The sequence below is a fragment of the Limanda limanda genome, chromosome 8, assembly GCF_963576545.1.
Source record: "Limanda limanda chromosome 8, fLimLim1.1, whole genome shotgun sequence".
Lineage (NCBI taxonomy): Eukaryota > Metazoa > Chordata > Actinopteri > Pleuronectiformes > Pleuronectidae > Limanda > Limanda limanda.
In genome coordinates, this window is record NC_083643.1 from 9,162,205 (window position 1) to 9,178,943 (window position 16,739).

Below are 16,739 nucleotides of genomic sequence, written 5' to 3' on the forward strand. Positions count from 1 at the left end.
CTGGCTCTCCCTCTCGCCGTCTCAAGGGCTCACAGATGTTGATAAAGATAGCGATGTGAGGGGGATGCAAAAGAAGTTTTTACTGAGTTTCCGAGGCGAGAGGAAAGGGAGCGGGTTCACCTCACCCTCTTGGGCAGTGATGGGCCGCAGCTTCTCCTCCAAATCTGGGACAGACTCTCCCTTGGGGATATGGGAGGAGTTCTGTACCTGGCTGAAGGACTCCACCTCGGCCGAGGTCTTACGCTGACCCCCCGAGTGCTCTGAGGGGACATGGAGGCCGTGGACATCACAAGCATGTGCACACAGGTGAATTAGGCAACAGCAGCCATACATGAACATGTCACATGACCACCATGACTTTGAATGTTGGACTCTAGTAGTGAATTATGTGGTTAATTAACTTTATTGTTGAAATGCACTTGGCCAGGAGCTTAAAATCAAAGTCTGGGCAATGACTGAAGCTGCATCCTATGAATGTATGCTTAGTAGATTGAGTGCTGACAGGGAGGAGGGGATGACCCCTTGGGACAGGTTTTGGAATTACATAAAGGTACATAATGATCCCCGCTAGGACTCTGGCTTTATTCTCTGGCTGTGTTTCTCCCAAGTGGGATCCTGTAATACTGTAAACCTCAGCAACATGTATATGTATATGCTATATCATGAATGGTGGTGTGTGCAGGTATGCAATGAAGGTATGAGTGGATATCATTATGTACTCACTTTGTTTTGTAATAACTGCCTATTTTCGAGACAAATATGTGCGAAGTCTGTTATAAGAGTAAATTCTCAACCATATACTACTTGTTCCTGTATAAAGAAACATGTTTAATTTGCCATGTACCATGCCTAAGAAAAGTTTAATTAAAACTTAAGTTAAAAAAAATAATAATCAAAGTCTGGCCAAAAAAAACCCCATCACTAAAAGCTACTTTTCTTAATGAGTTAATTAATTATATAACTTTTGTGATTATGACTTTAATGATAACTCTCATGTGACATGTTACTTCTCATAATTCAAACCGTTCCATCACAAATCGTGGCAGATGGGGAGTTTATGATCCTGATGAATAATTCAAACCTTCCACGGTCCTTGACAAACCCTGGGACACTTTTCTCAGCCTGGTGGAGCTTGTGGAGGAGGTGAGATTGAAGGAGGAGGATGAGGAGGAGGAGGTCATCTGCATCATCTGCTGCTCCATCTGCTCCACTCTGCCCCCAGTGGCCTGGAGAAGTTGTGATGCCATGGTGATGATGATGATGTCAAGGTGGTGCCAGTGATTGCGGCTGAACACGAACAGAGATGTGTGGAATGACAGTTCAGAGCGAGTTGCTGACAAAGCTCATTTAACTGCTGCTTGTTGTGTCGAGCAGCTTTGCGTTGTGTTATCTCTCCTGCAGCAGATAAGAGGCACCGGGGACGGAGGACAATCCTCACCAGCCTCTCTCTGCACTCTCACACTGATACTGCTAATATCCTGCAGTGTAATCAGATATCACAAAGGAGGATGCACCAGAGGAGCCTGTTACGGACACTGTGTCCTAACTACGTCTCGGTGGTAAATTAGGTTTGTGTTTTCAGAAGCAATGCATCCAAAAATGAGTCACACTTCCTTCCTCTGCTCGTACTGTGCTCTTTCTCTGCTCTATCGTCTTCCTTTGTACTGTGACTACAATGGTTCTTTACCTCGAGACAGGCCTCTACAAAAGATCCAATTAAGACGCTGACACACACACACACACAGACAGACACACACTTACACACACGCACCTGCTGTGTGAGATGAAGCGTTGTGTTTGTACCACTGATGAACTGAGTGAGTGTTCATCTTTGGTTGCACATAATAAACCCATATTAGCATAGGACACATTATAACTGCACAATGCAAGTATGAGGAAGTATCTGGGCCTATGGCTATATCTATATGTTTATCTTTATTTATATTCTTATTCATCTATGTCTATACATCTACATCAACATCTATATCTTTACCTTTATATATTTCTATATCTATATCTAAAATGGACTCAATGGTATTGTATTTATTAAGAACTTTTCTAGTCATATCCCATGAAGTGATTTACAGTACAAGTCACATTCATCCATTCATGCACACAATTATACACACAGAGCACTTTATCTTTAACACAATTCATACACTCTCTGCACTCCTACCGGGGATCGAACCTTCAGGTTAGTGGACGACCCTCTCCACCTCCACCCACTGTATCTACTTGAGGTTATCGTATAAAACTCACATGAAGCTCAGTGTGATCAAACCTTTGTTAATAAACACTATAGTTTCTTGCAAAATGTCACTTTATAAGCAAAAGGAAGAAAGAAAAACTCTCATGATCGTTTCTGTGCTTCCTGCAGCAGATACACTCCATGTTGTGTAGAGATTGATTTGTTGTGTACATGTTATTCTGTGTTTTCCAGCGAGCGACTCGGTGATGGTTCGGTGTAAAGAAGCAGCAGGTGACGCTTCACACTGTGCTGAACACGTTGCTGTGTCGCTGCAGGTGAACGTCCCTCACTCCCTCTCTGCCTCTTTGCTCAGCATCCCTCATGTCTCTGTATCCAGCAGGCAAATTGCAGAATGTGTTTTTCTTTACTCCCCACCCTCCCCCCTCTTCTTCGGCTCTATTATTTCTCCAGAAAAAAGAAACAGTACAACCAAACTTACTTGTTGCAGCAAAGCCTTTTCTTCCTCGTAGAGTTTGTCTGCACCCCAGGTTCCCGGCTCAACCGCTTCCAGCCCAAATGTCTCCTCTTGTGATGTTGCTAATCCGCACGCTGTTCCCCCCCCCCCAGCGTGATCCCAGCAGCTCGGGCTGTTCCCCCTGTTTTTTTTTGGCTCCTTTTTGGTGGATGAGCTGCTACTGGGGCATTCAGCTTAAACACCTGCTGTGTCTTGTCTCTGATGTGTTCGGGGACCTCTGCCGGGCCGGATGAAATCATCTTGAAAACACTTCCCCCAGGTCAGTCGTTTGAAGGTCGACCGGAGGTCATCTCGGGCGATGTAACTCTGAGCGTTAACATTCTCCAAAGGGCATGTGGTGACGGAGACTTTCTAGCAGGCTGTGCCTCCGAGGCCCATCGTCTTTTCTGCATTCTTATCAGTGCATCGTTACAAAATATAGCATGCAACAATGAAACAATACTTAATGAATTATACATCATGATTCTCTGCTGGGTTTTGACCCCGTGTGTCTCTCCAGTGCTCAGACAATCTGCCCGGAGCTTGTTCAGCACTGAACCACATGGTTTTCAAGGTGAGGATTGTCCACTGTGTCTTGCCTTCTTCAATAATTCAACTTTTGTTTCCTGGAAAACCTGGATATTGATGTAAGAAAAAAAAATCTAGTGTATCTATGGTTTTGAGAACTATGAGTTGGAACAGTTTGATGCAGAATATCAGCCCTCTTCTCTTCACCTTTATTTCCCTAGGGTTGTGTGGCCTTGGCCAGCAGAGGTATGTGCTTATTTTATTAACTGTATTCTTCTTCTTTTTATTGATTTATATATTAACTTAACTTTTTATTCAAATGTAACATTACATCTAAACTAGGACCATCTACTATTTAAACAGAAAATTCAACGTGGTTTTACAGATGCTGCTGTTTTCATGTTGTCAGACTCTGAGCTGCGATGGAAGCACAAACTCAGTTTCAGTGTTGACTCGTTCTATTTTCGTCAGTTGATTTTCTCTGTCCTCTTATGATCCAGACAACAATGCTAACTCATTTTCATTCCATGCATAATTGACACCTATCTCACTGTGAATGAATACTTCACTGCAGATACATTCACAGCCTTGTGAGTTGAATGTCAGTTGTTCAATTCTGAGTTATTTTATTTTAAGTGTTCTGTAAAAAGTGAATTGGACCAGTGAATTATTAATTAATGATTAGATTATTTTGAAAAGATTTAAAAATAGATAGAATAAAGAGTTTTGTAAATCATTGGACCACATAAAAATATTGTTGATTAAATTAAACCAAAGGTTAACGATTCTTCCCTATGAAGTTACGTGAACACTACACATAATACAGAATTAAGTGGTTATTGAGTTTTAATCAGTGCATGTATGTATCAGTTTGCTAGTTATATGTTCATTTTAGAACCATTTTGGAGCTAATGTAAAATAGAAAAAAGGAAAATAGAGTAGAATAGAAAAAACCTGTCTATTTATTATTTAGCACACTGATATTCTCATCCAGCTGTCATGGTATCATCTCATCAGCTTTTGTTTATCTGTTAGCAATTTACAGAAAAACAACTGGACTGTGATTCCACGAAACTTGGTAAACGGATGTAATATGGTTAGGGGATTTTTCATGGGGTTTGCATATAGATCATATCCAGCTTACTGTTAAACTGATAAAGTTTGTTGTTCTTTCATGATGACTTCCTTCTTGCTCTCAACAAGTTCATCAGTAGCTATTCTCCAGATTTTCCAAAGAGAACCAATTCCTCCTGAGATTCACTTGATTTAAAACACTGCTCCCTGGGAGGAGCAGCCACAGGGGAGATACCTGTGGACTCACATGTGCCGTCCCTCACTCCTATGATCCCACTCTGTGACAGAATTAATATGTTGGAAATATTCCCCGGTTTAATGGGCTTGAAGAAAGCTCGTTATCAGAGCTGGGTCACGCATGAACGTTTCACTGCAGGTCCGGGCTACTTGTCATGGATGTGGCGTGCGAGGTGACAGCGGGATCTCTTCAGTGTGAATTGTTTGGTTTGAATCAGACGGAGAGAGATGGATACAGAGAAAGAAGGAGCGATAGACGTAGAGAGCCCCATTGGCATTACTTCCCTTTAATCCTCTTTGCACAACACCTGGCTGGCATACTAATGACGGAGAAATGACCTAGATTTCTCTCCTCGCACATTTACACTCACGGCAGCAAACAATGAATGACTCGGTTGGATTTTGTCTTTGAGTGATCGCTGGTGTTTCTCCTGAAGGAGGCCGAGCGTGGATATTCAGACTCTGACGCTATAATAAAATCGCTTCCTGATGAATCCAATCGATGCTTTGGAGAAAGACAAATAAAAATCATCCATGTGATGTCTTTTGATAATGCACACATCCCTGTGACAGCATCCTGCAGAACAAACAGGTTCCAAGTAAGGAAAGTGAAGGAGCCGCAGTTCTAACATGGTGACACGTTGATGTGACGCTTGTTCAGGGCTATTTTTACTGTGGCTGTGTTTAGACACGTCGTCTGTTCACACTGGAATGCAGCGCACGGTTGAACTCACTACGACAAAACATAACACCACTGACAAGATCTTTGTGGGGGTGTGGGGGGGGGGGTCTGCAGGACTGGGGCTGAGTTGGACGAGGGAGTGTGATCGGAGTTGTTTTACTCTTAACTTTGTCTAGAAGTACAACCTGTTAATGCTATTCTGCTCAGCAGCAGTTGTAACTATGTGATGTTAAACACTTCGTCTGAACCGCACATCTCCAGAGTCATCCAATTTTCAAATCTGTCTGTCTGTGTTTGGAAGGAACAGCTGCAGAGAAGTGTGTGTGTGTGTATGTGTTTGTGCGTGTGTGTGTGTGTGTGTGTGTGTGTGTGTGTGTGTATGTGTGCGGCCCAGGTATTACTCATATTGTGGGGGATTGTGTATATATATATTATGGGGACCTGTCTTCCTTCTAGGGACAAAAAGTCCCCACAACGTAAATCATTCCAGGAAATCAATGTAAGTCAATGTAATGTGCTCTGAGGTCATGGAGACATGGCTGTTTGTGTGTGTGTGTGTGTGTGTGTGTGTGTGTGTGTGTGTGTGTGTGTGTGTGTGTGTGTGTGTGTGTGTGTGTGTGTGTGTGTGTGTGTGTGTGCATGTGTGTGTGTGTAAATGTACACTTTCATACATTTACCATTAGATTATATAGATATATATGTTTGTATATATGTGATGTTGAAAAAAACATAATTATGATCATGCGGAATCACTTAACTTCACATGATCTCTATTTAGATAAAGCTTTGTCTAGTCTTGATGACAACTCAAAGTGTTTTACAGGAAATAGTCAGATGCTCTTTGGGGTTCAGGATCTTGCCCGAGGACACTTCGGCACACTGAATGGGTGAGACTGGATTTGAACCACCGGCCCTGCTCAGTAGACGACCAGCTGTTACTCCTGAGCCACAGCCGCACATGAATTATCCATAGTGGTGTGTACATCTTATGAGAAATTTGCTTGCACAGCGAACCATGGCTCGTTTACAGTATTTTGTCTGTTGATTCAAAAACATGCATTCCTGTAAGTGAATACAGAAGAATACTATCACTGTACAAAACTGTGCAAACTGGTTTTCCCATTTCCATCCTTCTCCTCTCCACTGATCCGTGCGCCCCCTCAGTTTATCTTTTCTTCATCTCCACTCTTCTCCTCCTTCCTCCGTCCCGTCACCTCTCCCCCATCTCTCGTTTCCCTCCTTACTCATCCGTAAACGTGGAGGAATGTTATTTCCCCCGGAAGGAAATTTGATAGGGCACAGTGGAACAGAAAAGAAATGCCACTCCGCACCTTCTTGTGGAGGCAGAGGGAGACTCGGGGACTGAGGGGAAGCCATAACTGATCCGGACGGGAAGCAGGAGGCAGAAAAACCCCTTAATCCCTGTGACATTTCAGCTCAGACTTCTCATCAAAGCCTGCAGGTTGCTGCCGAGCTGCCCAGGAAAAAGAGAAGGTTATAGCAGCTGAAGGAGACGCAGGCTGAGGGACGGAGACACAGGCAGACACAGACAGAGACGGATGAGCAGGAGTTGGATTAAGTCTCAGGAGTGAAATGTTTGGAAGCTGCAGGTCTTGAATCAGATCCATTGCTGATTAAAAGCCATGGCAACCTCCATAAAGAGGCCGGTTTCTCTTCTCTGCTCAAAATGCAAAAAAACCATCACACCCGAGCTGATGCTGCGTGCATACTGAGTCCGTTACCCTTCGGCTCTGCTCACTGGTATCATAACCCACACTTTTGACACCCGTCACAGGCAGCTGAGCGTTCTCTCCTCCCCTGCGGGCACGGCCTCTGTAACACCCCAGCAGGCAGCAGCAGCTCCTCCACCTCCATATCACCCCCCACCTTGAACCCCCTCCATATCTACGCTCCACACACCACCTCCTCCTGGATTCAAGCTCTGGGATCCCTGGAAGGTGGCACCTAGATGCCAAATGCTTTCTGCAGGCTTGAAAGAGAGGGAGGAAACAGAGGAGGGGGGGGACATGTGGTGCATTTTCAACTGAGAAAAAGACATGAGCCTGGCTGTGTTTCAAATAATGTAAAAACCCTTCCCTTTAGCCAATTTACACCGTCTCCTATCTGCTACTCACCAATAAACGCAGGCATGCAGTGTGCGCAACTTTCTACCTTCCTTTAATGTGAGTTAAAAGTGTGCCGGTCCCTCGCTGTGCTTTGGATGCCTGCCTGCCCTCGGATGGCAGAGAAATAACAGAGGGAGCACGCAGGCTGAGCATCAGGTACCGACGGAGGAGAAAACAAGAGTTGTTTTTGTCTCCGGTTTGACACAAAACAACTCAGATGATCAAACACGAAGAGGAAAAGAGAATCGGGCCTCAGAAAAGCAGGATAATGTCCTGCAGCCAGGAGAGAGCGGGACCAGAAAAAAAAACTGTGTATGAGACATTTTGATTGCATGCTTTTGACTTTCAAAAATGTGTGTGTGTGTCTGTGATGAAATACCCTCGGTTCTCTCTGCAACAGCCCATAAGCAAGGTGAAGTTTTTGTTTCAGCGCAAACGACTGAGGTCATTCCCTTAAGTACTCATTTCAATAGGGCCCAGATGAATACCTAAGCATTTCATTTATGCTCAGTGTTTGCTCGGAAGATTACATTATTAATCCATAGAGGACGGGCTGGGGGGGGATTACGGTTTGTGGTCGGACACGTTTAGAAGGCACAGCTGCATGGGACAAACTAAATTGAGGTCATACTCTTCATGGGCCAGGTTGCGAGTCCTTTTGATCCTTTATCTACATCCACAATGGCATCAATAGCTTACTGGAGCCACAGCTGGATGATTGGACATGTATTAAACTGAGGATAAACCACATGTTGGGTGCATTTTGTCCATGATATATTAAAAGGTAAAACCTGTGTGTGCACTTAATCTGTGGAAGGGCTATGGAAGTAATCCGAATGTACTGAGACGGGTGGAATATAAAGACGTGTACACTTATTTTCCCCATGTGTGTTTTGTCTCATAACATTTGAACACAACCAACACTGGGTGTATTACTGGTTTCACTTGAAGGGGTCGATGCTCTTTTGTGTTTTGACCAGTAGGGGGCAGCCAAGCGCGCGTCCTGAGCGCACAGCTGGGTGTTGGCCACACGCAGCATCACAGGCCACATTATGTGTTAATTCGTTTGTTTCGACCTGAGCAACAAAAAGTGCAAAGTCACTTGTTTTAACCTCCAAATTAAAAGCGTGTATAGATTGATGTTTTCAGCCATCAGAGTGTTTTTCAAATTAAAAGTACACCCTGAGTCCAAGTGAAGGATACTGCGGGAGCTCTCAGTCTTACAAAGGGCGAAAATGTGTCAATTAAAAACTAATTATAAAAGTTTAATAAAATTTTAAAACAAACAGCTTGTATAATAGTTGAAATATTGATTGACTTTCATTATTGTGTCATGCACATTATGCGTTCAACCTAAGACACCATCATTTAGAAACAGTCCACAAACAGAAAGAAAGCAGAAACCTTAGCATATTAGCAAATAGAACATTCTGACGCTTTTCGAAGATGCAGAAACAAAAGTAGCCAAGGTATAAGAATTAAAAACAACCTTCCCATTCTCTCTCAGTGAAATAATGTGCAATAAATAAATGATAACAAATAAAACAGACAATTCAACACTACTCTGTCCCAGTCTCCTTAAAATGAAACGAGCTGTATCAAAGTTCACATAGTCAGGGGCGGATCCAAGGGGGGAAATATGATATGACCTTGAAGTGCTCCTGACTAAGTCACGTAGTAAGAATACTAAGAATTACTTTTAATTATATTTTCTAAGCTTTTGTTGAAATACACAATAGGCTTGAACAATGAACAATTTTCTAAATATGTCCAATGATGTGTGGCTTTGGTCAAATGCAGAGAGCTATCAGTAAACAAGGGATGACTTAAAAGTGCACCTCCTTAAATCAGGAAATGTGCATGAATGTAATTGGCCCCTCTGTGATAACTGTGGCCCCTTAATGGCCTCTTAGAATAACTCATGGATATAAGTTCTCTCTCTCTCTCTCTCTCTCCCCTCGTTTCCACCCACAAGGCAGATGGCCGCCCACATCTGGTTCTGCTGGAGGTTGCCTCCAGTTTAATGAGAGTTTTCTGGCTCCGCAGTCACCAGAGTGTTCGCTCATTGTGGGATCTGATCTGTTTCTCCATCATTTTAAGGTTTCGACCTTATGCAAAGTGCCTCGGGATATATGACAATTTAATCGAACTGAAAATTGTATTAAATGTGCCGGATTTTTTGGTCACCAAGGTCCATGGATCTGCAGGATGGGTTCTTCCCTGACCCATAGCACATCCACCAAGTTTCATGGAAATCTGTTCAGGTGTTTGTTTTGCATAATCTTACTTGCAAACAAACAAAACAAAGTCAAAGTGAATTTTATTGTCATTCAGACCAAACAACAAGACGTGCACAGCAGAACCAAATCGCATATCTCCGAGCTCCATGTGCAAATATAGAAGGCAAGTAATGCAATGTACACTCCATGTAACAGTAATGTAAACTTGTGACAGTAAATGTAAACTTGTAACAGTAATATAAACTCGTAACGTTAATGTAAACTTGTGACAGTCATGTAAACTTGTGACAGTAATGTAAACTTGTATCAGTTATGTAAACTTGCCACTGGTGAATATCAATAAGGTGCATACTAACCTACACACATGGGTGAACACGTGACCCCCCCCCCTGCAGAGGTGTTATCACTCATCACAGATTATCACTGTGCACAGTTATTATTTCATCTCTCATTCCCCAACTATACAACTTCTAATATCCTGAGAGGATAATGATCCACACTGCAGCGAGTCTTCATCAGGCGGCTTGAGAAACGACTTATCATTGTTTATCAAATTAGCAGAGGGGGGGGTGGACTGGGAGGAGAGGGGACGGGGAGAGAGCAGGGGAAAAAAGCCTCTCCAGTTCCCCGGCTGAGCGCTGCGGCCATTGGCCGGCAGGCGTCGTCGTCCCGCCCCCTCTGGACCCTTTCCATGGCTGTGATTGGCCGCCGCGGCTCGCCCCGCCCACGCAGGTTAGGTTGCTCCGCAGCGTTAAGATGTTGAATTGATGGGCGTACCACCGCCGAGGAGGGAAGAAACCCGTCCGCGTTTCATGTCGGAGCCAACAAACAAACAAACAAAACAACAACAACAACACCAAAGAGCCATGTCCTGCCGGGGTTGGAGCGCATCCCGCCGCCGGCTCCTCCTCGCCGCGACCCCCGGAGCTCCGCTGCTGGTTTCCCCCTCCCAGTGCCCGGTGACCAGTGGGTTCACTGGACGATGCTAGTGCTGCGATCCGCCGGAGGAACGAGGCTCTCGACGGCGGAATAACAACAACACCAGGCTGCACGGTGCCGGTGGATGGTGTGCTTCGGCCGGATGTGCCCTTCTTTGTGTGTGCTCGCCCCCCGCCGGGGACTCGGACACTCCGGGTGGGAATAATAGATGCACCTGCCGCGAGGACCAGAACCGGAGCACATGGAACCCTCCGCTGCCCGGGACCAAGCGTGGTGAAGCGGCATCTGATTCCTTCTCCTCCTCCTCCTCCGCCATGGAGCTCACTCAGTTTATCATCTAACGCTTTTTTTAATTTTTTTTATATATATTAAAGATGTTCCCTTGTCTCTGGGAGTCGAACCCGGCCGAGTGTCGGGAGGAGGACAGCTGATCGCACCTCCTCTCCGGGGTGATCGCCACCTCCGCTTTCCCCCCGATCGGCTTACTCACCCCCCGGTTCCTCGGTTCTCCTGCTGCCGCTGGAGCTGGAGCTGGAGCCCGGGTCATATTTCTCCTAAGGGCCCTTTTTTAATTTCATTTAATTCCAAGGGGGTGGTGAAGATTCAATCAACTGTGCAGGAGCATCAGTGTCCGATCTCCTCCTCCACCTCCTCCTCCTCCACCTCCACATGGAAACTTTGATTCCTCCTCTCTGACACTTCCCTGGCCGGGGGGGGGATGATCCTTGGGAAGTAGCCCGATAAAATGATCATCGTGGCGGTGTCAGCGGAGGCTTGAGCTCCAGAGGGATTTGTGTCAGATTATCGCCGGACTGCTATTTTGTGTCCCCGGGTCACACTCCACTGAACCCGGCTTCTGATCTGCAGCCTTTTCCCTGCTGCCTGGAAACTCCTGCGAGGTGGGTGGTGGGTGGTGGGTTATTGGGGGTGGAGAAGGAAGCCTTTTACAACCCCCGTCATTCATGGGGGAGAGGTGGGAGAAACGAGTCTCACCCATGAGCGAGGATCTCCACCGAGGTGTCAGGACTCACATGTGAGGACACGCATGGAGGAAAGAGCCCTTGCGTAAAGTTCCCTGGTTTGGTTTTTACGCACGCTGCCTGGAATGCTGTCGCTGTGACCGAGCGGGGGGTGGGGAACACACACTTACACAAACACACTCACACACGCTCACTCACACAGACACACTCACACAGACACACACACACAGCAGCGACTCACTGCACCTTCCGGACCCGTTTTTTGACTCTCTCCACCGGGCTGGCCACCGGAGGATGTTCGAGCCAGGATGCTGCGCTTCCCGGTGAAGAAGATCCGGAAGCAGTTCAAGCTCCTGCTGCTGCTGGTGCTGCTCACCTCGGCCGTGTGGTTCACCTACCTGCACATCAACCAGGGCAAGACCATCAAGCTGCACTTCAACTACGGCAAAGGTAAGAGGAGTCCTCTTTGTCTGTTCTCTACTTTCCTCTCCTGTCCTCTCAGCCCTGATGGATGAGACCTAACAGTCCCCTAGGACATTTAAAAGGACATTTAACCGTTATGAATATTGGAGCGATACCTCAGGAGACAACACCATAAACTAGTGTAACATCACTATAAAGTCACATGGAGCCCCTGCTGGAATATAATAGGAATATTAAAGTGACACCATAAAGCCCGATATGGCCATAAACCCAACAGAATAGACATGATAACAGATAAGTCAGAATAAAACACCCTATAGTCGTCTGTAACTCACGATGAGGTCAGTGGAGAAGTTGCCTGAACAGCTGATCCACTGACTTCCTGCATCCTGCAATGCCATGGGGGGGGCATAGGACCTGATACTCCACCACTGAAGAAGAAGAAGAAGAAGCCTCATAAATTAACAATCGCTTCCTTCTCCAGGTCTAAGAAAAGATCGCTGTGGTGTTTGGGGCCAGGTCGCAAAAAAGAAAAAGCCAAGCCGCAGCATCCATACATTAATAATCAAAAGGGCCTTTTCATGAAGGTGGCCTCAGAGGTCACGGGCGTGCCAGCCCCACTTGGACAAATATTAGGGAGGTGCATGGGCAGGAGCGGTGGAGACGGAGATCCACCTGCTGCCGAGCGGCTGGAGCTGAGCACCGATGCAAAGATCCACAAAAAAAAAGAGAAGCTGCCTTTTAATGATAAAGGAAAAACGGATGAAAGGTGTCGGATGATGTAAACGCACCATCACCTACTACACATTCAACACGGTGTTGATGGTGTACTCTATCCCCTGCAGCTGTCCGTGTAAAGTGATACCGGTGATTATGATGTCCTTGAAGAGTGTACCACACGCACACGTACACACACACAGACACACACACACAGACACACACACTTCATTGTCTCTGATCTCATCCGTGCAGGTTTATTTTCCCAGCCAGGGACTAGATTTAGTTTTCAGATGATTAGAGACTCCGGGGCTGAAGGCTGTCACTCCGGGGCTTGTCGCGTTCAGTAACTGCAGCTTGAGTGAATTTGTGCGTTTGTGTCAGCGTTGGTGGGGGTACATAAAACGCACAACAACAACACAGTATCCTTGCAGTGAATTAAAGTTTTATGAAGCGTGTAGCGTTGTCTCAGGAAAGGCAAATAGAACATGTACATTATAAGCCTCATTTAAGCCGGATTGATTGCATTGCCCTGCATTGTGTTATGTGTTATCCTGAAACTGATAAAATGACTGACTCACTGAACAAGTGCCTTTCTTCAGCCTCTGTGGTTTTTGCCGCCCGCAGAAGATCGCTGCTGACTTTGTGCAACTTCCCACTCGAGCACGGCAAACCCCAGATGCCTCATATCTTTGTGTGATTATGGAATTGTGTGTCAGTCACAAGACGAGCCTTCTCTGTGACTCGTCCGCTGCGGAGGAAGGAAGGAAGGAAGCTGTTCTGCTGAACTGCGCCGGTCGGTAGCGTCTAATTGACTGTCTTCCATTTAGCAGGCATCTGAGCAGGTCAGCTCACTTAACCTCTTATGAATAACACGTCCCCTCTCGCGCCAAGGGTTTCTAAGTGAGATGTAGCCATTACTGGATATGGGGGGCTCTGTGAAGTGTGTAAATATTCATCCCAGGCTGGTTGTGTCTTCGCTCCACCCAGGACATCTTCATTGATTCTAAGCACCGAGGTGGGGCAGGTAGAAATTATGTAATTACACTTTTGGACCGAGTCCTCCTTTTTTAATTTGAATACGAAATGACAATTTGTCAAATTTCCATTCCGCATGTCCCCCCAATTTGGGAGGAAATGAGATTTATCGCAGCCAAATCCACGGATCAGGCTGATTGCTACTTGTGCTTCATCCGCTAATGTCTTATTGGCATGTGACCAGCAGGCTTATGAGAAATATAAACATCCTGGCATAAAGGGCCCCGTTGAGGCTTCACCAATTTAATTGTGAATAATGATTTGAGGAGCGTGTCGGAGACAGAAGTGTTTTCAGACTTTCTCCTGCTCACCTCAGTTTCAGCTCCTGTGTTAATTGAGGCAGCAGAGACCTGGACCTCAGAGAGAAGTCTCTCTTAAGGGCGTCCTGTGAGTCCTCCATGGCAAACCAACATTGTTTATGTTCAGCGTTCCTCCTAACAAACATTTACTACCTCTGTTTGAACTGTTCACACCAGTCTGCGGTGATCTTTCCCTTTAATTTTGTTCGTTTTTTGGTGCATTAAATCCACCAACTGTTGCTGCCCTGTGCCGCTGGCTGTAATGTGTGTGTTTGTCCTTGTGTGCACTCTGCTAGAGACACAAAAAAACGTGGCGCCTCGGTTGTGGAATAGTAATGAAAACTGGAAAAATCAGCCTGAGTTTGTGAAAGGAAAGCTTTCTCTTGTCAGGTGTGAATTGCCTCAACCCAGGTTCAAATGGGAATGTTGTGTTTTTTCTTTTCTCCTGGCCATGACTTTGCTGCACCAGCCTGACAGACACATTATCACTCAGGAGTCTTAATTCCACTTTGGTTGTTATGCAACACAATCAATCTCACACGAGTGTCATCAGCTCACTTTGATTCAGAACCGTCATCATTCACAGCGCTAAGCCAGACACAGCCGTATTGAAATGAGCCATGATTTTCCGCCGCTAAATAATTCAGCGCAAGATGGGAGCCGCGTGATAGAGCGGTGATGGAACGGTGATTCAGTTCATGCACCTTCTTTTTTTGGTGTGATTTTTTTTGTGGAGAGTGGAAAGGCAGACGGGAGGGAAGCGGATCTAATCTCAGGGCGATGATTGGTGCCGACATGAACTGTATTTGGAGAAGTGATGGATTTTAAAAACTTTAGATTTCGAACATAAATAAAAGTTCAAGATACTTCCTGTGGAAATATGTCATTGAAGAGGCAACTTTAGGAGATATCTTTTCCCCTCAAACCGAAGAACTTTCTCTCAATTTTCTCCTGCGTGATTATCTGTCATCTTCGCCTCTTGTGTCTGAACGGGAAAGTCAGACAGACATTAACACAGAACGACTAGGAGTGGCATGAAGACTTTTTGGGATGCCCTGTTATTTCACGAGGGATTAAATTATACCTTCTTAAAAGCCGAGGTAGATGTTGTAACTACGATGTCGGAGGGGGAGAAGCCAAAAAGCTAAAATTTAATAGTTTTCAGATTGCACACTGGCCAGACCGGCCTTATTTAATCAGAATTTCAATGAGGAAGTGTGTTGGCAGGCAGCGCTGCGGCGCATATTTGATGAGTGGCACATTTATGCGGCCACCCAGTTGTACAACAGCCCCCCTGTTTCCCAGCATCAACAGGTCCACTGAGGAGGAGGAGGAGGAGGAGAAGGAGGAGGAGGCTGGCTGCTTCTGCTGCATACAGCCGTCTATTGATTAACTGTGATTACACACATGCATGCACTCAGCCACCCCCACACAAACACACAAATACAGTTTCTTTGTAAGACAGCACACAATTCATACACGCACCTCATATCATCGCTGCTCTGAAGAGATAAGGAGGAAATCTCAGGGGCTTCGGCAGAATACGTCTGCGCCGTTGCCTATAGAGACAACAATGTGGGGGGGGGGTTAGTGTGGTGATGGGCTATGGGATGTTACAGTCTTTATTTTAGCCGGATTTAAGGGTCCACATGTTTTTTAAAGAGGCGTGGATGTGTTAAAAAGCCACTGAGAGGTTGAACCAGACAACCTGTGGATGCAGAGTCGATGTATTACATTCACAGGGAGGAACACAGTGGTTGCAGTTCAGAATCAACTGGAGGATTTGGCTTGTTGTTGTATCTTAGCAGCAACACCCTCAGGCTGCCTCGCTGTCATGGTAACCATGCCCTCCGATGTCACTTTCCCTAATTTTAGCTCTTGTGGTTCTCACGGTCGGTCAGCTTCACCTCGGCCAGAACCGCTCTGGAAGCAGAATTGTAACGCACACCACCTTACTGTGTGTGTGTGTGTGTGTGTGTGTGTGTGTGTGTGAGCGCTCACACACACAAGCTGCACCTTTCATGTTATCATTTATTCATGCAGCGATTAATCTCGACTGCTACCTTTTTCAGATTTGTGAATAATGCAGCTGCCTCGGCTCCCATCCGCATGGTTTTGATTTGTTATTGGAGGAACAGAGAAGGAAAGCAAACAGCCGACACGTTTAGAGCGAAGCAGCCTCCTCCTCCTCCTCTTCCACGATGTCGTGCTGTACACGTTGGGTGTGTTTCTGACAGAGCTGTATTTAGCTGCTTCCGTAGGAACACCGGGCCCGGCGTGGGCGCAGTCTGCGAGTCTACCTCAACAAAGTGGTTTGGGTTTGTTGAACCACAGACAAGTGAACCCAGCTGGGTGGTGCACGCCTTTTAAAGATCGCTTCCTTTTAGAGAAGCAGGGTCTTTAAATCACTGCGCAAAAGCAATGTTTATCAGACGGAAGTTCTAGAAAGGGAGGTGATTTATATTCTTTAGGACCAGTGCTACGCTGACTTGACGTTAATGTTTCTGATAGTTTTTCAGATGGAAGGTATTGCTGCAGGAGCCTGGACGATAAAAACACTTTCTTTCTATCTCTGAGAAATGATTAGATATAAAATAGATCTTTCACACACGTTAGTCTCAGTGTAAATGTTTGATGATATGACCCTGTACACATTTTTTTATATATATTTATATATTTTTCTACATATGACGTATTCTGACCCCCGGCAAGGTTATGCTTTCATCTACATTTCATTTTCTATTCATCTGATCA

General features: G+C 45.5%; 1 protein-coding gene across 1 annotated transcript in view; it reads left to right on the plus strand.

Annotated features, from left to right (window-relative positions):
• The first annotated feature begins 11,816 nt into the window (after window positions 1-11,816).
• b4galnt4a (beta-1,4-N-acetyl-galactosaminyl transferase 4a) overlaps window positions 11,817-16,739 on the plus strand; it is a 143,351-nt gene continuing 138,428 nt past the window's right edge. Inside the window, exon 1 of the mRNA XM_061076911.1 lies at window positions 11,817-11,958. Coding sequence (XP_060932894.1) covers window positions 11,817-11,958 — 142 coding nt within the window. The remainder of the gene's footprint in view (window positions 11,959-16,739) is intronic.